The 22,992-nt window shown below is 35.1% G+C and overlaps 1 protein-coding gene across 6 annotated transcripts in view; it reads left to right on the top strand.

The window, feature by feature from the left end:
* Positions 1-22,992, top strand: part of PDS5A (PDS5 cohesin associated factor A) — a 104,456-nt gene that overhangs the window by 49,437 nt on the left and 32,027 nt on the right. For all 6 annotated transcript variants that reach the window (XM_015561016.1, XM_006759299.2, XM_015561017.1 and 3 more), the window contains exons 10-20: positions 293-438; positions 3,584-3,735; positions 5,302-5,415; positions 6,927-7,008; positions 8,473-8,521; positions 8,947-9,086; positions 11,652-11,767; positions 13,138-13,243; positions 16,529-16,689; positions 19,622-19,745; positions 20,507-20,665. In XM_015561016.1, the coding sequence (XP_015416502.1) occupies positions 293-438; positions 3,584-3,735; positions 5,302-5,415; positions 6,927-7,008; positions 8,473-8,521; positions 8,947-9,086; positions 11,652-11,767; positions 13,138-13,243; positions 16,529-16,689; positions 19,622-19,745; positions 20,507-20,665 (1,349 nt within the window). The remainder of the gene's footprint in view (positions 1-292; positions 439-3,583; positions 3,736-5,301; positions 5,416-6,926; positions 7,009-8,472; positions 8,522-8,946; positions 9,087-11,651; positions 11,768-13,137; positions 13,244-16,528; positions 16,690-19,621; positions 19,746-20,506; positions 20,666-22,992) is intronic.

Raw genomic sequence — 22,992 nt, 5'->3', positions numbered from 1 at the left:
AGGGGGCTTCTTCCTGCTTTCCCTTTCGCCTCCCTGCATTGTGCCTACATATGCAAGTTAACCGCCATCTTGTTGGCAGTTAACTGCCAATCTTAGTTGGCAGTTAATTTGCATATAGCCTTGATTAGCCAATGAAAAGGGTAGCGTCGTACGCCAATTACCATTTTTCTCTTTTATTAGTGTAGATTGTAAGCATTGTGGACAAAAGCTTAAAGCATTAGACTCTTCTATCATTCTGAACATGACAGATATCATAGCCAACATTTATTTTTAGTTTTTTCTCTTTTTACAGAATATTTGAAAGTTAGATCACACGACCCAGAAGAAGCTATTCGCCATGATGTCATTGTTACCATAATAACAGCTGCCAAAAGAGACCTTGCCTTAGTAAATGATCAGCTACTTGGCTTTGTAAGGGAAAGAACACTGGATAAACGGGTAAACTCTGAGGAATCTTACTCTTTTGTAATTTACTTTGTTTAAATTGTTTACTAACTGCAATAGAATTTATTCTCTATTATTATATTTAAAGCTTTTTTGTGTGAAAATCACATTAATACACTGTCAAATAAAGAGCTAATAATTTGTATTTCTGTGTATTTTTAAATTACCTTCATAAATGAATACACTGTATTCTATAGCTTTCAGATCTTAGGCATGCATGGTTTGCTTCTAGCTTACCTTTTTAAAAAGAATAGCTAGCCTAGCCAGTGTTGCTCAGTGGTTGAGTGTCAACCCAAAAACCAGGAGGTCACAATTTGATTCCCAGTCAAGGCACATGCCAAGATTGTGGGCTCCACCCCCATTAGGGGGCATGCAGGTGGCAACTAATCGATGATTCTCTGTTACCATTGAAGTTTCTATCTCTCCCTCTCCCTTCCTCTCTAAAATCAATATAAATATATTTTTTAAAAGCTAAATTAAAGTTTTATTGTACCTTTTCACTTGCATGATGAGTTTTGAAAGAGTAGTGATTGATTATATTTATCACCTGTAAATATTTTCAAAAGGGACTGTATTCTATAATTTAGGTGGATATGCTGTCATTCGTTTAACTAAAAGATAATCATATTTTCTCTGACTATGATGTTTTCATATTGGTATGCCAATCTAAGGGCAGAAATCACAGTTGTGTTTATTTGCTCTTTTTGTGTGGTATCCACCGTGTGGAAGCAGTTAAAAACATGGGTTGCCCTGGCCAGGTAGCTCAGTTGGTTAGAGTGTCATCCCCATGTGCCAAGGTTGTGGGTACAAACCCCAGTCAGGGGACATATAAGAATCAACCAAGGAATGCATAAATAATAAGTGGGGAAAAATACCTCTTCCTCTTATTTTCTCTCTAAAATCAATACATTTTTTAAAAATTAAAACACACACATGTGGGTTATATGGAAAAGTAGTATTAAGAACAGCAATAGCAATTGCTAAAGCATAGTGTAATCCATGAGCAAAAGACAGACATGCAAGACAGGCTGATTAGATGTGCTACTTATAAACGTCTTTAACAAAGATTTGTCTTTGCACTGTGCTATTTTATTGGGGTGTAGTTGAAAACCTGCTGTTCTCCTAAATCCAGTGTAGTTTAATTATAATTTCAGGGTAGAAGTGATATTTATTGGTTATGAAATAAAGCAAGCTGTATTCTTTAAATCCTTTTGAAATAGTCAAAGAAGGCAGTTATGTAGCATAGACACTGTTTAACTTGTTCAGCTATGTCAATAATTCTGCCTTTGAAAAGTTTTCCCCTTGACTTTGATTTAAATGAAATGATACTCTCCATAGTAGTAACTTGATAATTGGCCCACCCCACAGCTCACACATACCAGTTTAAAGTATTGCTGGTTGTTTTATTTCCTCTTTTTTAGGAGCATTTTGTTCCTATTTCTGTCATTGTTTGTTTCTAGTTTCAGAAAGAGTGACTGAATGAATCTTCCTGAGACTGCATGATGTGATATGCTCATAATAGCACTACTGGATATTTTAGTAAAGGAGAGGGAGAGAGACATAGAAACATCAATGATGAGAAAGAATTATTGATCAGCTGTCTCCTCCACGCCCCCTACTGGGGGTCGAGCCCACAACCCGGGCATGTGCCCTAACTGGGATTCGAACCGTGACCTCCTGGTTCATAGGTCAACGCTCAACCACTGAGCCATGCTGGCCCAGCCTTATTGGATATTTTAGATGTAATAAATTAGATGGCCTTGGGTATAGCCTTTCTGAAATTTGTTTTCTCTATAAAATGTAAGGACAGGACTTAATCTTAGGTTTTAAATTATTTGGTTTTGTGTAACAAATGTTACAAACCATCTATTATTACCTGTTGTATGGGAACAAAGTTTCATTCCATCCACTACATAAATTTTATTAGGGAGTTTAAATTTAAACTAAGGATAGTATTCTCTGATTTGTTATTGAGACAAATATATTTTTTGGTTATTTGCTTTATTACATTTTACTATCATGGTTCTAACTATGTTTTTGTAGTCTCCTTTTCTGTACACCCTCCTCCAACTACCTTTATTTCCAACTAGTAAACCGTCCCAAACTCTAGCAGTCCCACAGAGTCTTTCACTGACTAGGATGTGGCTGAGTAAATCATTTGCCCTCGTAATTTCTAAGGTAGGGAAGTTCACCTAAGAAGCTCTCCAAGGTGCTTTCCAACTTAGTAATTCCAGGATCTTGGTATTAAATTTTGCTCTTGTTCTGAGCTAACATCAAATGGGATGTAACTAGGGTAAACCTTTTTTGTGTACAGAGTGCATTTCATATATTTTTTACCCTTTAATTGCTTCTAAAACTTGGCCAAAATTTTTTTAGACAGAATTGAATGAAATCTTTTTTTTTTTAAATATATTTTATTGAGTTTTTACAGAGAGGAAGGGAGAGATATAGAGAGAGTTAGAAACATCGATTAGAGAGAAACATCGATTAGCTGCCTTCTGCACATCTCCTACTGGGGATGTGCCCGCAACCCAGGTACATGCCCTTGACCGGAATCGAACCCGGGACCCTACAGTCTGCAAGCCGACGCTCTATCCACTGAGCCAAACCGGTTTCGGCAGAATGAAATCTTTTTAAGATTTACTATTGCTTGGCTTTGAGGAAAATAAGTTGGCAGATGATTTAGCAGAATTTGCATTGGATAATTTCTTTTATTTTTTAAATATATTTTGATTTTTTACAGAGAGGAAGAGAGAGGGACAGAGAGTTAGAAACATCGATGAGAGAGAAACATTGATCAGCGGCCTCTTGCACACCTCCTACTGGGGATGTGCCCTCAAGCAAGGTACATGCCCTTGGCCGGAATTGAACCTGGGACCTTTCAGTCCACAGGCCGATGCTCTGTCCACTGAGCCAAACCAGTCAGGGCATTGGATAATTTCTAAAGTAGCCTGATTTTTAAGTCAGAGCATATTCAAAATTGTTGGTTAAACAGTTTGCCTGCCTCTTATGAAAAATATTGTGCTGTGTTTGTACACATAGTCTAATAGTACAACTTAGTAAAGAATTGGCAATTTTTGCAGATTGGTATACTAAAGTTGTGGTATCTAGCTCATTCAATAAACTTTATACTTTCTAGTGGCGAGTAAGAAAAGAAGCTATGATGGGTTTGGCTCAGCTTTATAAGAAATATTGTCTTCATGGTGAAGCAGGAAAGGAAGCTGCAGAGAAAGTCAGCTGGATAAAAGACAAACTTTTGCATATTTATTATCAGAATAGCATCGATGACAAGTGAGTAATATGTTGCTAGAATGGTTGAATATAAAGGTGCTTTTAATTTTAAAAAATACAAATTCTATTTAATTTTTTAATAACTTCTAAGTTTAGAAACTATTTTCCATATATTTGTGCTTGCTAGCCCATATAATAAAAGGCTAATATGCAAATTGTCCCCTTGACTGGGAGTTTGGCCAGGGGGTGGGGCCAGCCGGCCAACTGCCCGCAGCCCCTCCTCCCGGCCGGCCTGGCCCCACCCATGCACAAATTTTTGCACCGGGCCTCTAGTGTTTGTATAAGACTCTAGCCAAGATTGTAAGGTAGCATATTAATAGTGAAATAGGCATAAGCTTTGGAGTCAGACTAGATCCCAAATGTTCATTCTGCCCCTTATTGGGTGTGTGCTCTTGCACAACTGACAACTTCTATGCCACTTTAGTTTTATCTAAAAAGGAATAATAAAGCCTTCCTTAAAGAATTGTCATGTGGATTAAATAAAATAATGAATGTAAAGCCCCTAGTTCTATGCCTGGCAATACAGCACTATTTAATAATTATGAATTATTATTTTTCCTTTTTACAACACCGTAAGTACCAATAGAGGTATTACTGTGTTATTTTTTTATTGCCATATAATTGACATAATTATATACAATATAGTGGTTCCATCTTTGTATATATTGAGAAATGATTGCCACAGTAAGTCTGGTTAACATTCGTCCCCATACATAGTAGTTATAATTTTTTTCATGTGATGAGGCCTTTTGTCATTTTCATTGTTTGAATGTTACTTATTATTTTATATTAGATTGTAATAATTTTGGTTTTTGTAAAATACTTGGTAATGTGTTATTGAATTAAATTGACTGACTACTTTGCATCACTGGATATGTATTTTATTGATTAATGAAGAGCCCTTGTATTATCTTATTCCAATGAAATTGAATAATAAATATAAGCTTAGCAAGATCATGGAAAGAAGAGATATCAACTGTACACAGGAAAAACTAAATTTTCAGGAAGTAGTATGAAGGTAGAACCCCCTGATTTTTTTTTTTTTTTATGACAGCATGTGAAAGGAGCTGAACTGTAATTAAAGGAAATTAATGTGGGGTTTTGGTAGGTTGTTTTGTTTTAGAATTAGCTATTCTTGAGATCATAGCTTTATATATTAGTATTAAGTCATTTGTTATAGCTCCAGACCATTGGAAGAATAGGTGACTTAGTACCTTAGCACCCTGTGTTTAGGAATGACATACAATCCTTTTAGAACACCTATTTCATACTGACAAATTAGACATTAAAGCCACAAATAGCTAGGATAGCTATAAATATTTAAAAAATAAAACTATTTCCAGGGAAAAGAACCGGTCACATACTGATCATTTTCATTGTATTTACACATATTCATACTACCCTTGGCATGTTATCTTTGCAGGATGTGGTTCTAACACAAAATGGCTATTTAAAAAAAAATAGAACAGTGTTATCTGGGAGGTTTTTCATTTGTTTCATAGACTATAGATAAAAATCTCTAAAAAGTAGAATAATTGTGTTATTGGGGGTTTGTTTGTTTCATAGGCTGTTGGTAGAAAAAATCTTTGCTCAGTATCTTGTTCCCCACAATCTGGAAACGGAAGAGAGAATGAAATGCTTGTATTATTTATATGCTAGTTTGGATCCAAATGCTGTCAAGTAAGTTACTTTTTAATGATTGTTTGGATTACTTACTGAAAATTTTATAAAATTACTTTATCTGATCTAATTGTTCATGATGGGGTTATTGCTTCTGGTTGAATCAAGAACCTCAGATAAATATATACAGAGAAAATTTTTATAAATTCAGACTTAGTCAAAAGCAAGAATATGCCTATAGGCATATTTGGCAACTGAATAAGTAATATCGTTTCAGGGATTCAGTTAAGTCCCCATGTCAAAATTACCTATTGTCTACCTCTTGACTGAGGTGTAAATCATACTGTTGGAGCTTTATCACACTAAACCTCAGACTTGTTCTTTGTCAGGCAAGTATATCCAAATCACCTCTATGTAGAATGTCCATATACATAGTTCTTCTGAACCATTTGGAGTAATTTGAAGACATTGGATTTCTTCATCACTGAATACTTTAGTCTATATCCCCTAAGAACAAGGATATTCTTTTATGTAAACAGAGTACCCTTATCAAAATCAAGAGGTTTAACATTAATACACTATTATTTTCTAATTCAATATATATTCATTCATATTTCCTCCATTGTCCAAGTAATATTCTTTATAGATATTTATTTTCTCATTGTAGGTTTACACATTGCATATTTGGTTGTCATATCTCTAGTCTCTTAATGTGGAACGATTTCCTTGGTCTTTTTTGTCTTTTATGACTGATGGTTTTTGGAAGAATATTGAGCATACCACTTATTTTGTAGATTGTTCCTTCAATTTGGGTTCACCTTGTATTTATTAGATTGAGATTATAGTTTTTCAGCAGAAATTCCACAGAGGTACCATTGTACCATGTTAGGAGGCATTATCTTTTTTAAAAGATTTGCAAGTGGATCCTAATTATCTAGATAGTAAACCCCTGAACTAAAGTTTGGTCTCTGTTTATATTTCAAAATATTTGACAAAGAATACTTAGAGTTAGACTAATTTCTGAGATCCTCTGGGCACCTGGAATTATGAAGTGGGTTTATGAGAGAAGAAAATTTGCTTCGTTGAGAGAAAAGAATTCTGAATAAACACACTCCATTTTAAATGTGGCATCTCAGATATACATCATTTCTGAGAAATTCATATTTTGAAATAGTCTACTGACCTTTATGCATATCCCCTTAGCCTGGCATAAAAAGGCCTTCATCATCTCATCCTTTTCTGTAGTATATGCCATGCATTTTGATAACATTTTATCTTCCTCTATACCAGAACATTCTAGCTATCTCTATTTAGAATGTCTTTCAATTCCTTCATTTACCTGTCAGCTGCTGTTTATCCTTCTATATTTTCTCTCATAAGAAACCTTATATTTATCATTTTACATTAAACTATCCTAATACTAGTAATTGCATTTTCTGGTGCTTAAAATATTAGGTAAATGTAGAAGAATGATGTATCTACATCATGCAACAAGAAAAGTAATGAAGTTAAACGCTTAACCAGTATTGTTATATTATGCACTTTTTTCATATTTATAACTTTATTTTCAGAGCTCTCAATGAAATGTGGAAATGTCAGAACATGCTTAGAAGTCATGTACGAGAACTCTTGGATTTGCACAAGCAGCCTACAGTAAGTTCATGATTTGTTTAAGTTCATTGTTATAGTCATTATCCAGATTTTCTGTAGTTATATATAATGAAGCAAATAGGAAGTATCTGAATTGTTCTATTTACCAAATGTCAGTTAAACATAATTTCTGTAGTTATCCAAGCAAAATTTCCAGTACACATTAGTATAACAAAATTTTATTTTCCACCACAAGGAAAGAAATCATGTTTTCTCATTTATCAAGTATTTAGACACTAATATATTATGCATAATTTTTCAAAATTTAAATAATTAGAATTAAACCTCAAGATAAAATTATATTAGAAGTAATAATCTTTTTTACTCCATGTTTTCTGGTTCTTCAGTGGAGAGTCAGTGCCAAATCAGGTATCATTCCTATAAATATGCCAAATTCAAATTAACCAAAGAAATTCTGTCCAACATTTTCTGGAAGGTGGAGTAAAAAAATTTAAAGATCTCTTAATATACTTCTAAATGTGTTTGTTAGAATACATGTTCTTTTTTTAAAATATATTTTTTAAAATTTATTTCAGAGAGGACGGGAGAGGGAGAGAAATAGAAATATCAGTAATGAGAGAGAATCATTGATTCGCTGCCTCCTGCATGCCCCTCAACCCAGGCGTGTCCCCTGACCCGGAATTGAACCATGACCTGGTTCATAGGTTGATGCTCAACCACTGAGCAACACCAGCAGGGCTAGAATACATGTCATTAATCAGGGAACCATAGACTGAAACCTTTGAAGGGTTCATGGACACTAAAGCAAGAGTTGACAGACTTTTTTTGTAAACGACTAGATAGTAAAATTTGGGCTTTGCCAACTATACACTCTGTGGTCAACTCTCAACTCTCCCTTTGTAGTGCAAAAACAGTTTTAGACAATATGTAAATAAATGGTCGTGATTGTGTTCCAGCAAAAGTTTAACAAAAACAGGTGGTCCATGGAACCGTAGTTTACCAATTTCTGATACAAATTACTCAAGTTTCATACAAATTTAAGTCATCTTTTTTGTAATGGAGGAAAGGGGAGCACATTTTGGAGGGGAGGTGATTTTCTGAGGTAAGGCCACACAAAAGCTAATAGAATTCTATTCAGGAGGAAAACATTTCTAGTCTTCACATTATTAGTTTATTTTCTTTGGTGTATGGTTTCATAGTAATTTCCATATAATTGCTTTATATCAAAGTTATCCTGTTCAATCTTTTGGCAAGATAATTTCCCTATGAAAATTATATACTTTCAATTTTTAAATACCTGTTACTGCTGACCCCCCTTTTCTTCTTTTTGTCCAAATTTAATAATTGTTGCTAGTACACAATTTTTTATTACCAACTTAGGGTGTAGATATGATAATACTAGATATGGTAATATTTTTAACTTAAAAATATAATCCTGAGCATAGATTTTTTTCCCAGAAATTTAGTAGCACATATCACTTCTTTTGTTTTTGTTTTAAATTTCAGTCAGAGACTAACTGTTCTGCCATGTTTGGAAAACTGATGACCATAGCAAGTGAGTATGTTTATTTACTCTGTAGATATATAATAAACATCAAAACGGACAAATAATTTTCCCAATGAGACTATCAATTTAAATAAGAGAAAATGATCCTTTCCTTCGTAGTTTTATTTCGAAGTCCCAGTTAGGCTGATATTCTCTTACTAGCTCAAGAGATAGAGGGATAGAGATATAGAAACATTGATGGGAGAGAAACTTCATCAATTGGTTGCCTCTGGCATGCCCCCCACTAGGGATCGAGCCTGAAACCTGGGAATGCGCCCATACTGGGAATGGAACCAGTTAGCTCCTGGGTTGATGCTCAACCACTGAGCCACACCCGAGGGCACTCAGCATTATTTTATTTTTAAGACAGCTTTCTTTTAGCTTAGTAGAGTAGTTTCTCTTAATGTATTATTGATGCTCTTTTAATTTTATAGAGAATTTGCCTGACCCTGGGAAAGCACAAGATTTTGTGAAGAAATTTAACCAGGTTCTCGGTGATGATGAGAAACTGCGGTCTCAGTTGGAGTTATTAATCAGCCCAACCTGTTCATGTAAACAGGCAGATGTTTGTGTGGTTAGTAAATTATACTTTTACATTTGTTCTTCTGACTTTGCTTATAGAAATTTATATTTTATTAAAATCTGCTTTTCAGACGTAATTTTTAAAACCGGTGGGAAAAGAAAAAAAAAGAAAAAAAATCTGCTTTTCAGAGATTATTTTAGTTGTGTGAATTTACCAGTATTGTGAGCTCTGGCTTATCTAGGGAATATATCTGTGGTCAACTTAGTTCTCTTTACTTACCACTCTTCAGCCAAAATTCCAGGAAAAACATTAGAGAACTAAGCCAGGGAGATTGGTCCTAGGAACTGAGCAAGATAAAATGCTTTGTATTTAGTAGACATTCATTAAGTGAATAAGAATTTTCTAAATGCTTGTTTGTGTATACATTTTCTACTACCATATATTAGCAAGGAGATAGCCCTTGTCAAGAAATCAGCAATAGTTACATTGCTGTCTATGTATCTATTGGTAAGGTAATTCCTATTTAGGCTTTTGTCTTCGTTCTATTCTTGGACTCTTTTATTTTATAGAAAATCAGTATCATTGAAAACTGTATTTGTTCATTTATTTAGCATTTTATGAGCCATGCTGGCCAGGCAAGCCTCATTTTTCTCATGTCTAAATTTTAACTCCTTCATAGGGTTGTTAGAAGATTTGTCATATATATATATATATAGCATAATATTAGATCTAATAGCCGAATGACCTTCCAGACGTCCTTCCGGATGACCTTCAGATGAAGCCAGGGCTGGGAGGGCCAAGCCCCTTGCACAAATTTCATGCATCAGGCCTCTAGTATTATAATAAAAATGTAATATGCTAATTAGACCAGACGTCCTACTGGGACGAAGCAAGAGCTGCAGCTGCGGGATTGAGGCAGCCATAGCAGTTGCTAGGGAGGAATGCAGGCAGCCATGGCTGCAAAGGACCTACTCTTGCATGAATCTCGTGCATCGGGCCTTTAGTGTGTGTGTGTATGTATGTATGTATGTGTGTGTGTATATATATATATATATATATATATACATCCTTGTCCCTACACTACCCTTTAAGAGTTAATTGTATTTCTATGGTATTACACATAGATAACAACCACTGTGTATGGGACCAATCCTTAAGAGATGAAAAAAAGAAAGAAAAATTTAGATATTTGTGTCTAACTTTGTTCTAGAAAAAATAAGGGTGGGATAATTATTTAAATATGTAATAAGGTATAAGAACTATAATATATGTTTACAAAGTTGTTTAAGAGCATGGAGTAGGTATTTTTTTATTCAGTCGGGGGATACAGGGTATCTAAGTGGATCTAAAAAGACCAATAATTATTTCTAGTATTATTGTTTATATACATGGATATATTTTATATAGCCATGATATGGAAGCAACCTAGGTGTCCATTGATAGATGAATGGATAAAGAAAGTTGTACACACACTGGACTATTACTCAGTCATGAAAAAGAATGAAATCTTGCCCTTTGCAACAACATGAATGGACCTAGAGCAGTGATGGCGAACCTATGACACGTGTGTCAGAGGTGACACGCGAACTCATTTTTTTTGTTGATTTTTCTTTGTTAAATGCATTTAAATATATAAAATAAATATCAAAAATATAAGTCTTTGTTTTACTATGGTTGCAAATATCAAAAAATTTCTTTATGTGACACGGCACCAGAGTTAAGTTAAGGTTTTTCAAAATGCTGACACGCCGAGCTCAAAAGGTTCGCCATCACTGACCTAGAGGGTACTATGCTAAGTGGAATAAGTAAGAAAAAGACAAGCCTGTATTGTTTCACTTATATATAGAATATAAAAAACTAAACAAATGAACTAACAAAACAAAATAGACTCATAGATACAGAGAAGAAACTGATAGTTGCCACAAAGTTGGGATGATGGGCAGATGAGCAAAAAGGTAAAGGGAATTATGAGATACAAACTTGTAAGTCGTGTGGATGTAAAGTACATCATTAGAGTAAATTTCTTTATCCAGTGCCCAGCATATTGTAACTTTGACCTTGTCTCTAGGTGGTTCAGTCCCTATAATCATTAAGTGCTGTATTCTTTAGACATTTACAGCAATGTCTTTTCTTTGTAGTTTCTATTTGATGTAATGCCGCCATCTTCGACTCAGCTCTGTTTATCCAAAAATGAAGATCTTTATAAAAATATTTATACACTTATGAATCTGTCTCTTTTTTAAAAAACAAATGATTGACCTAAACCACATTATTCTGTCAAATTATGAAATAAACCAAGAAACTTATCCATGAAAATGTACATTGTTTTGATTTTTCAAAAGTAAAGCATCAAAAATTTTATGGGAGAAATATGAGACAAAGGCATAAATCCACCATATTATTTCTGTTTTGTTCTCCACAGTCCAGATTTTGAAGTGATTGCCTAAGGAGTGCATAATTTCTGTCAGAGTCTAAAGCGAGCGAGTGAGAGAGAGAGAGAGTGTTCGTGTGTTCTGCTGGTTTTGAATCTTTAAATGCTTTTGATGCATATAATCATACTTATTTTGAAAAACATGAAAGTGAATCATACTTATGGTAAAACTCTTTGCTTTTTAGAGAGAAATAGCTCGGAAACTTGCAAATCCTAAACAACCAACAAATCCTTTTTTAGAGATGGTCAAATTTCTGTTGGAAAGAATTGCACCTGTGCATATTGATTCCGAAGCCATAAGGTAAGCTAGGAAATAAATTTACTCGAAAATAAAATAAAATCTAAAACTACAGTGTTGTAAATTTAAATTCTTGGTTTCTAAGTAGACCTGAAAATGTTCCCTGTATACCTTTCTAATAGAAGCATACAGGGTGAAAGAATGGCCTATTTATTTTCCAGTCTTTGGCTTACTTCAATGCTTTTTTATTTTTTAACAGTTCCTGTGTTTATTTTTAGTTTATATGTGCTCATTAAAGAAAACCTAGGACATAAGAACAGAGAAGAAAATTTAAATATATAGACTATCAATCAATCAATCTTTGAGTTTTCTTTTTTTAATTTAAAGAATGAAATCTTATAACACCAAAAGCCAAAGAATCACAGATTTTACTATATAAACATCTGTAACTTCTGTATGTTTAAGCAGATAAAATAAACAACAAAGAAGTCTTTAGAAGTTTATGGGAGAGCAGAACTTGGGGACAGAGACACTATTTTTTAATCCTCACCGAGGTTATATTTTTACTGATTTTGAGAGAGGGGGCGTTTGGGGGGGCTGGTGGGGGGCATCAATCGTTTGCCTCCTGTATTCACCCTGACTGAGAATCAAACCCACTACCATTTGGTATACGGGACAATACTCCAACCAACTGAGCCAGTCGACCAGGGTTATCTTTGGGGTTTTTTAACCATTTTAATGATTACATAACATTCTTTAATATGTATTACATCACTGTTCACTTGAGGTATGTGAAAACAGAATAATGTTTTGAAAAGAGCACAAGATTACCATCATACTGGTCTGGTTTCAAGACCTGTTTAATACTGCTTTGTGGCTTTTGAAAAAAGCCCTCTGATTTATCTGAGTTTTTAATTTATTTTTTACTTTAGTATGGGTGTAACATCTTTGGATGATTGTGAGATTTAGCGATAACATATAAAAAGTAAGGAGCCTGGCCCTGACTTGTTTTTTCTTAGTGGTTAAAGCATTGGCTGGTGAACTGAAGGGTCACAGGTTCAGTTCCAGTCAAGGGCGGGTACCTCGTTTGCAGACTTGATCCCTAGCCCAGGGTGCATGTGGAAGGCAACCAATCAATGTGTCTCTTTCACATTGATGTTTCTATCTCTCTGTCTCTCACCCTCCCTTTCCACTCTCTGAAAATCAATGGGGAAAAAATATCCTTAGGTGAGGATTAACAAAACAAAAGTAAGGAGCCTGGCATAATTGATAGCTGTTTTTTATTAACTGTTCCCATAGTTTCATACATTTCAGTTGTTTCCAATGATTTCCTGTTGTACTTTTGTGAATACTTTTCCCTTGCACTAATTATTTTTCTAGTTGATAAGCTGTATACTATGGTGTTACTAATTTAGGTTTTCTTGTATTAATAGTGCACTGGTAAAACTGATGAACAAATCAATAGAGGGGACAGCAGATGATGAAGAGGAGGGTGTAAGTCCAGATACAGCTATTCGTTCAGGACTTGAACTTCTTAAGGTATTTTTGAAACAGTTTTGTTTCCAGCAGTTTAGTAATCACTTGTTTTATTAAAAACTTTTCATGTTGATATTATTACAGATTTTCTCCCCCCACCCCCTTTGCCCACCTCTACCTATCTCCCCCTCTTTTAATGTTCACACTATTTTTCCATGTCCATGGGATATGCATGTATATGTTCCTTAGCTAATCTCTTCAACTTCTTTATCCAGTCACCTCCGCCCCCACTCCTCCCCTCTGGCTCTCTCCTCTCTGTTCCATGTATCCATGCTCTGGTTCAATTTTGTTCATCGGTTTATTTTGTTCATTAGATTCCACAAGGAATCAAAATTTGAATTTTAAGGTTATGCAAGAGTTAGGCCTTATTTCATTGGAAATTATTCAAAGATTTAAACTTTTTGTAGCGATCATATTTTATAAAAATACGTTTTTACATTTATAATAATGTAATTATTTTACATTATAAAATAACATTTTTGAGCCCTAGCCTCATTGGTTAGACTAGCATTGGTCTGTGGACTGAAGGGCCACAGTTTCAATTCTGGTCAAGGGGACATACCTTGGTTGCAGGCTCAATCCCTGCCCCTGGTCAGGGTGCATGCAGGAGGCAACCCATCAATAGATCATTTGCATGTCTGTGTGCTTGTAATAGTATATGTTAAATAATCTAGTACCTTTTAAAGAACCTGCATCTGAAGTAGTAGGATTGCTCATGAGAATATTATGACAACGTATGTCTTATCAGGGAATTTTTAAACTATTGGTAATTGTAATAGATGTCAAAATATTCAGAGAATTGAGCCAATTAGTAAGGTCAGGCAAGACAATAGAAAAGATAGGACTTAATCTAGGAGACAAACATCATCAAAGAGAATAATTCTTGGCATATTTTAGGGATCATTAGGAATCTAGCCTGACTAGAGAAAAGGATTGCTTTGGGGCGTAATGCGAGCCGAGGTTGGTTCCAGATTGTGAAGTGCCAGTGGGGCAGAAAGATATTATCAGGGCTTTTTTCTTTCCTTTTTTTAAAAAAAAAATAATTATTTTTATTGATTTCAGAAAGGAAGGGAGAGGAAGAGAGAGAGAGAAACCTCAGTGATGACAGAGAATCATCATTGATCGGCTGCCTCCTGCACACCACACACTGGGGACAACTTGGGCATGTGCCCTGACGGGGAATCGAACCATGACCTCCTGGTTCATAGGTTGATGCTCAACCACTGAGCCACGCCAGTCAGGCTTATCAGGACTTTTTAACCTTGTTTTTAATATGATATCAACATTTGATAGAGCTTTTATTGGATGGAGTAAAGAGAAGAAATTGAAGTCAATGAAACATTTAGACCACTATAACATGTAAACTAAGGGGGAAGATGCAAACCAGTGCAATCAATGGACATTAGAAAAGAGGGTTGTGCCCTAGCCTGTTTGGCTCAGTGGAGGGAGAGTCGGCCTGTGGACCAAAGAGTCCCGGGTTCGATTCTGGTCAAGGGATCCTCCCAGGCCCAGGCCCTGGTTGGGGTTTGTGCAGGAGGCAACCAATTGGTGTGTTTCTCTCACATCGATGTTTTTTCTCTCTTTCCTTCTTCTTCTACTCTCCCTAAAAATAAGTAGAAAAAGATCCTTGGGTGAGGATTAAAAAAGAAAGAAGTAAGGGTTATATTGAAATGGTCTTAAATATTATATCATGGAAAGAATTGATATGATGCTTCATGAGAAATATTTTAATTATACTTTTAATAATAGGGTTATATTTTTTAAATAGTTTTAAGAGTAAAATCATCTTTAAGATAGACTTTTTTTAAACTTTTTTTAAGTTGATTTTTTAGAGATAGAAGGGAATGGAGAGAGAGAAAAACATCAAGGTGAGAGCAAAGTATCACTCAGCTGCCTCCTACACACCCCCTACCAGGGGTCGAGCCCACAACCTGGGCATGTGCCCTGACCAGGAATCAAACCAACCACCTTTCCGTACGTGGGAGGATGCCCAAAGATAACATACAAATTAAGAGAGAAGAGACAAACCAGAGACATTAGAACATAGATTGTTTGATTTGGTTTTTCAAATTTGATTCTCCATTTTTCTGAGTTATTAAAACCTCAACTAAATATTATCACTGTAAATCTCACCAGATGAGACAATCTCTCCACTTTATTGCCCATTAAATAAATGATTATCTTATAAGTTACTGAAGACTATATATATAATCCATTTCCCCATCTCCCTGCCTCTCAACTTTAACCCTTATTTCCAATATTATGCTAACTAAATTGTTTCCATAACATGTAACTTTGTAGACATGTTATATCTAACTTGCTGTAAATTCCTTAAGGATAGGCTGGAACTTAGGTCATAATAAATAGGGAATAATTATATTTTTGTAGTCACAATTAAAAATTACCAATAATCGCCCTAGCCCAGTGGTCGGCAAGCCACGTCTCGCAAGCCACGTGCGGCTCTTTGGCCCCTTGAGTGTGGTACTTCCACAAAATACCGACTTCTGTGCATGGGCCACAAAGTTTCAATCGCGCACTGTATGTGCGTGCCCACACGTGGTATTTTGTGGAAGAGCCACACTCAAGGGGCCAAAGAGCCCCATGTGGCTCGCGAGCCGTGGTTTGCTGACCATGGCCCTAGACAGTTTGGCTCAGTGGATAGAGCGTTGTTGACCTGTGGACTAAAGGATCCCAGGTTCGATTCTGGTGAGTGGCACATGCCTAGGTTGCAGGCTCAATACCCGTGGGGAACGTGTAGGAGGCAGCCAATCAATGATTCTCTCTCATGACTGATGTTTCTATCTCTCTTCCTTCCTCTCTGAAATTAATTTAAAAAAATTTAAAAAATGGGAAAATTCTTTAAAAAATTATCAATAATGTCTTTTTTGTTTATAGTTATGATGAGTGAACTTTTTGTGATGGATTTCACTTAAAATATTTCCTTGTAGAGTATCTTTTGCCATGAAATAAAGCTCTTGGTTAGCATTTTGTTTACATCATAACATCATACACTATGAAAGAGGAGCCACATTTTCTGCATTCCCAGTATCAGAATAGACTCTCAGATAAGAAGAAAATTAGGCAAGGGCCGGATATCAGCTGTCTTAAGGAATCTACTTCACAGTATTTCTGTCAGTTTCTTATTAGCCATGCCTAACTACTAGATATAAATCATAATTCTGTGTAGCCAGCTTGTAAAGCCCATATTTTAAATCATATTTATAGTTATCTTCTTTTAATGGATTAAAACCATTGTCTGTACTTCTAAAGCTATATCTGTTCCTCCAGGTTCTGTCTTTCACACATCCTACCTCGTTCCACTCTGCAGAGACCTATGAGTCCCTGTTACAGTGCCTCCGAATGGAAGATGACAAAGTAGCAGAAGCTGCTATACAAATTTTTAGAAATACAGGCCACAAAATAGAAACAGACCTACCCCAGATACGATCGTGAGTATATTTTTTCTTGTAGTAAACACAAGAGGCTTCTAAGTGTGGGAGCCATAGGATCTTTGTTTCCCTTTCGCATAGGAAGACAGGAGAGAGGAAAGACAACTTGTATTTCGAAGCTACTTCTCTGTATTCTTTGTTTCATCTTTTCTCTGCCTCATTTCTCCCCTACCTTTAGAATATAGGTAGAGGAAGAAACTGAAACTTTGTTTATTACAATATGATTTTAAAATAGTAATATTAATGATCAAGAGTTATCACAGAATTTAGAATTTGTGGTTAATATATTTTTCTAACCTATGTATGTTCACCTTTTTCATTCCAACTGGTTATAAATTCAAAAGCTCCTATCTTCATAACCCACCACAGAATGGGATAATGAAGTAGTGAGCTTAATAAAATATTTCTTAGTTGCGTGGTTGTTGACAGAGGTGCTTTTTATTGTTTTGATCCCTTCTCATAAGAATGACATACATTTTGTTCATTTTGGCATCTTAAACAAGTTTCTTAGGATCAAAATTGTGCTGAGACTATATTTGGACATAAAATTTAGGAGGTAAATTTTGGAAGAATTATAGCTTATAGCTGTTGAATCACATGTTCAGAGTATATGCAGATAGTTTGGGGTATATCCAAATCAAACCAGTTTTTCTTAGAGAGTAATCATAGAACAAGAAGCCTCATGACTCATAAAGTTTGTATTAAATTTGTGAGTATTGTACCTTTTCTTCATTGTCAGTGCTGTACTGGCTAATCTGAAAGAATTACCACAGTCAGTCCCTGCTCTCAAGGAGTTTATAGTCTAGAGATAATACTCTTTATATTTGTATAGTATAGAAAAAAAACATTGAAGAAAATAGAGCAAGAGCCAAATATCAGCTGTAGGATAAAGTTTCTCATGCATTTCCTGAAAGTAGGAAAATCTCTGTATATTTTTTTAAGGTAAAGGATTTAGTCATGAAGGAATTCTGTCCCAAAGGAAGTAGTGGAAAAAGCAGGTATGGATGGAATAGTTAACTTTGGACACAAGAAATAAAACCTTTTTTTCTCAAAGACTAATGGGGAAGGAAGGAGAGAATCACTGAAAAGCAGAGAAGCACAACACTATAGACCTAAATAACAACCCTGATGCATCATAGAATTATAGCACACTAGGAAAGCAATGAGAAAGGTTAAAGTTGACTTATGTATCATCATTTCATGAGGCTAAGAAGAATTAATAATGCATTTAACAACAAATTGAAACAATACATCTTCCTTTGTTACTTGAATTATTTACAGGAATCGTTACTCCGGTAAATTATTTTGTGAAAGAAAAGACTTAAGTAGTACTCTATCAAAGAGGTTTTTGGGGCATGGAAATCCCTGTTCCAAACCTGCATGGAGAAACATGGCAAATTTGGATCAAATCAGACCTACAGTGACTAGCCTATGTTCTCATTTTGTTGTTGAGGTGCATGGCATTGAGTCTAGCCTCCCATTAGCATAAGAGGACCCTTGGTCAGCACTGTATTTAATACCACTGACCTTATGGTCTATAAAATAGGATAAGTGCATTACATTTCATTATGACAAGTATCTTTCCTTTTATTTTTCCTTATAGATTTTCTAATTAGAAAAACATATATATATATATATTTTTTTTTTTTGTAAAAAGCTCAAACTTTAAAAAATATAAAGAACAAGTCACTATTAACATTTTTTATGAAATGTTTTGTCTATCTACTTGATGTGTATGTCTATTTTTTATAAGTTGATACAAACATGCTTCTTTCTTCATTACACTTGTTTCCTATATCATCAACATTTAATACTTTAAGACTAATATATATTTCCACATTGTCCTATAGAAAGATTTTTTAATTTTGTTCTTCATTGTCAGTATGGAGGTTAAGTATAGGATTTTGGAGCAGAAATGCTTATCTTCAAATCCCAACTCTACCATTTCCTAACTCTGTTACCTTAAGAAGCTTAAATAATATTTTTGTGCACTGTGTTTTCCATCTGTTTATTGACTGTAATAATTAATCCTCTTTGAGTGATTTGAGGATTAAACCACGTAAAAATTCTTAGAATCATAATTGGCATCAAGTACTCAATCATTGTTAGATGTTTCTATTACTCTTCTACCAATATACACTGAGTGGTCAGATTATTATGACCACCTGACGTTTGTAGGCAAATTAGCTATAATTTTGCGCTGAAGTTGCTAGAGGGCCAGATCATTATAAACGTCTGAGTAGCACAACATACCTTAGTTGCTGATCAAGTTCATCCTGTCATGATGATGGCGTATCCCAATGGAGATGGCTTCTTCCAACAAGACAATGCGCCATGTCACGGTGCTCGTATTGTGCAGGAGTGGTTTCAAGAACATGAGGAAGACTTTACCTTGCTTAGGTGGCCCACCCAATCACCGGATCTCAATCCAATTGAGCATTTGTGGGATGAAGTTAAAAGAGCTATCAGGCAGCTGGTTCCACAACCATCAGATCTCACAGAACTGGACAGTGCTATTCATCAGGCATGGTGTCAGGTTCCTCGCATCACCTGTCAACATCTCATGGAATCAATGCCAAGAAGAATCGCCGCAGTATTGAAGGCAAAAGGTGGCCCAACGAAGTACTGATGGGGTGGTCATAATAATCTGGCCACTCAGTGTATATATGTCTATGTCCTTGCATACTTTCTTTCACTGGTATAATAATTTCAGCTCTTTAATAAAACTGGTCTTTTGCTACTTGTATTTCTTGAATCATACTTGGAAACTGAGAAGGAACTTTAGATCTTTTTATAAATCTGATAGTTTTTAAGAGACTTTTCTATCAGCATACATCCAAATAATTATGAAAGAGAACGTAGGAGGTAACCAAAAGAACTACCTGTAGTTTATGGACTTTTGTTTTTTTAACTATGATATTATTTTTTACAGGACTTTAATTCCTATTTTACATCAGAAAGCAAAGAGAGGTACTCCACACCAAGCAAAACAGGCTGTTCACTGTATACATGCCATATTCACAAATAAAGAAGTCCAGCTTGCACAGATTTTTGAGGTATATATAATATGTAGGGTGTCTTTATGTTGATTTTTATTGTCTGTGAAGGTAGGTTTTTTGTTTGTTGTGGGGGTTTTTATTTTTGTTTTTAAGGTGTTTTTTTTGTTGTTGTTTTTTTATCCCACCCTAGACTATAAATTCCATAGGAGCAGGGACTCTTTGTTTATTCAGTAATATATTGCCAGGCTTTAGGTCAGATTATATATTTAAATACTACATATGGAAGGGTGTTTTTGTTAGGACATTTTACTTAATTGGGTCAGTGATCCATTTAATCCTCAAAAAGTATTCATTAGATGACTTTGAACCACCAAGTTAAAAGTACCTGACACCCCTAGCTGAAAATTAGTCCTGTTGGCCTTTTCTTATGTATGATTCTTGGCCTGATTCTATTACTAGAAAGGTCATTTAAAATGTTCCCACAGGATAAAAAATCCTCTAACATAACAAAACTATTGTACATGGCTCAAGAAATAATGCTGATTTGATGCAGAAATGTTCTTGTTTTCACTCCTACCTTTAATTGGGCTTCATTTTTTTCTATTATCTATTTTCTGCATTCTTCAGACTTGTTAAATTTTAGTAGGTGAAATAAGAGTCAAGTGTCTGATATGGCTGAAGTTACTTTTGATCATATCATTAGAACAGATTTGTTTGAGCATGATAAATTCAGGAGGATTTGGGAACATTTACTCTTCCGTAGAATGTCTAGCTGTTTACAAAACAAACCGGTAATTTTGACTGTTTTATTTTTATAGCCACTAAGTAGAAGTCTGAATGCTGATGTACCAGAACAACTTATAACTCCATTAGTTTCATTGGGCCACATTTCTATGTTAGCACCAGATCAATTTGCTTCTCCAATGAAATCTGTAGTAGCAAATTTTATTGTGAAAGATCTGCTAATGAATGACAGGGTAAGTTTCTCATTTAATTGAATTTAGAATCATGAGATTAAGACTATTATCTATCTACATCATTATCACATTTCTGTTTCTTTATATATAATTTTTTAAAAATTATTGTATGCTTTCCCTCCTTATTTATTTACTTAGTTTCCTAATGACATTCTGACTTCTGTTTAGCTATTACTAGATATTAACATGTAAGAAAGAAAAAATGAGCCCTAGCTGGTTTGGCTCAGCGGATAGAGCATCGGCCTGAGGACTGAAGGGCCCCAGGTTCGATTCTGGTCAAAGGCCACACGCCTATGTTGTGGACCCTACCCCCAGTGGGTGGCTTGCAGGAGGGAGCTGATCAATGGTTCTCTCTCATCATTGATGTTTCTATCTCTATCTCTCTCTCCCTCTCCCTTTCTTAATAATTTTTTTAAAAAGAAAGAAAAAAATGAGAACATGAGATGGATAAATTATGATGTAAAAAATATAAGTCAAAGGACAATTTATTTGAATGCCAGAATTCTGTTTTATCAAGCATTGTTAAAAATCTAAGTGGAATTGTATTTGACTAGCATTTTGAAGTATCTGAGCTTAGATAGAAAGATACTTGGCAGTGCACTCTTTTTTTTCTCCCTTCCCCCATTTGGATGTAATAGACAAGGATGGAAGAGCATGGCCAAAGTCTCATTCCTATTCCACATTTTTATGCTGTTTTTCAAACTGTTGCTAGATGTGGCTGGCAACAAATGTGAAATTTAAGGCACCTCTTAGATGATGACTTAATTGTTAATGGATCCTAATTTAAAATGACTCTTTTTTGTGTGATAAAATGTACATAAAATAAATTTTGCCATTTTTACCATTAAGTGTACAGTTTATGCTATAGTCAACCACATTCTTATTCTTTTTGTTGGATGTTTTTGTTTTGATTCATTTTAAAACAAACAAGTTTAATAACATATATGTACCTCTTGTACACCAGTACGTGGGAGATACTCAGGAAAGACAAGTAACTCTTCCGAAATGGCCCAAACTAACAGCTAAGATACGCACCCACATTGTTGTGTAACCATCACTATTATATTCTTCCAGAACTTACCATCTCAGATGGAAACTGTATTCACTAACCAATGACTTCCCATTGCTTCCAACCCCTGGTAAACTCTGTTCTACTTGCTGGCTCTATCAATTTGCCTTTTCTACATACCTCTTATCATATAGTATTTGTCCTTTTGTGTCTGGCTTATTTCATTGAGTATAATGCTTTCAAGGTTGTGTTATATTGTAGTATGCATCAGAACTTCATTTTATGCTAGAATAATAATCCATTGTGTGTGTAGCCTACATATTGTTTATTCATTTGTTGATAAACACTTGGATTTTTTCTACCTTTTGATTATATGAATAATGCTGATATGAACATTTGAGTCCCTGTTTTCAGATCTTTGGGGTATATACCTAGGAGTGGAATTCCTGAGTCATATAGTCATTCTATGTTAAACTTTTTGAGGGATCACCTGTTTCCCACAGCAGCTCTATATTCCCACCAGCAATGCACAAGACTTCCAGTTCCAATACATCTTTGCAACACTATTCTTTTCTGGGTGTTTTTTTATAATAGCTATACAAGAAGCATTATCTTGTGGTTTTGATTTATGTTTCCCTAAAGACTAATGATGATGAGGATTTTTTTTCATGTGCTTGTTCACCATTTATATATTTTCTTTGGATAGTCAAAATCCTTTGCCCACCTTTAATTGAGTTGTTTGTCTTCGTTGCTGAGTTGTAAGAATTCTTTTTTTAATTTTATGAAATCTTTATTGTTCAGATTATTACATTAGTTCCTCTTTTTTCCCCCCATAGCTCCCCTCCACCCAGTTCCAACCCCACCCTCTGCCCTTACCCCCCTCACTGTCCTCATCCATAGGTGTACAATTTTTGTCCAGTCTCTTCCCGCACCCTCCACACCCCTTTCCCCCTGAGAATTGTCAGTCCACTCCCTTTCTATGCCCCTGACTCACCAGTTTATTCTGTTCGTCAGATTATTTATTCGCTTGATTTTTAGACTCACTTGTTGATAGATGTGTATTTGTTATTCATAATTTTTATCTTTACTTTTTTCTTCTTCTTCCTCTTCTTAAAGAATACGCTTCAGCATTTCATATAATACTGGTTTGGTGGTGATGAACTTCTTTAGCTTTTCCTTATCTGTGAAGCTCTTTATCTGACCTTGAATTCTGAATGATAGCTTTGCTGGGTAAAGTAATCTTGGTTGTAGGTTCTTGCTATTCATTACTTTGAATATTTCTTGCCACTCCCTTCTGGCCTGCCTTGTTTTTTTTTTT

Source organism: Myotis davidii, unplaced genomic scaffold, assembly GCF_000327345.1.
Source record: "Myotis davidii unplaced genomic scaffold, ASM32734v1 scaffold235, whole genome shotgun sequence".
NCBI classification, from domain to species: Eukaryota; Metazoa; Chordata; class Mammalia; order Chiroptera; family Vespertilionidae; genus Myotis; species Myotis davidii.
This window is presented reverse-complemented; position numbering and strand designations above follow the sequence as displayed.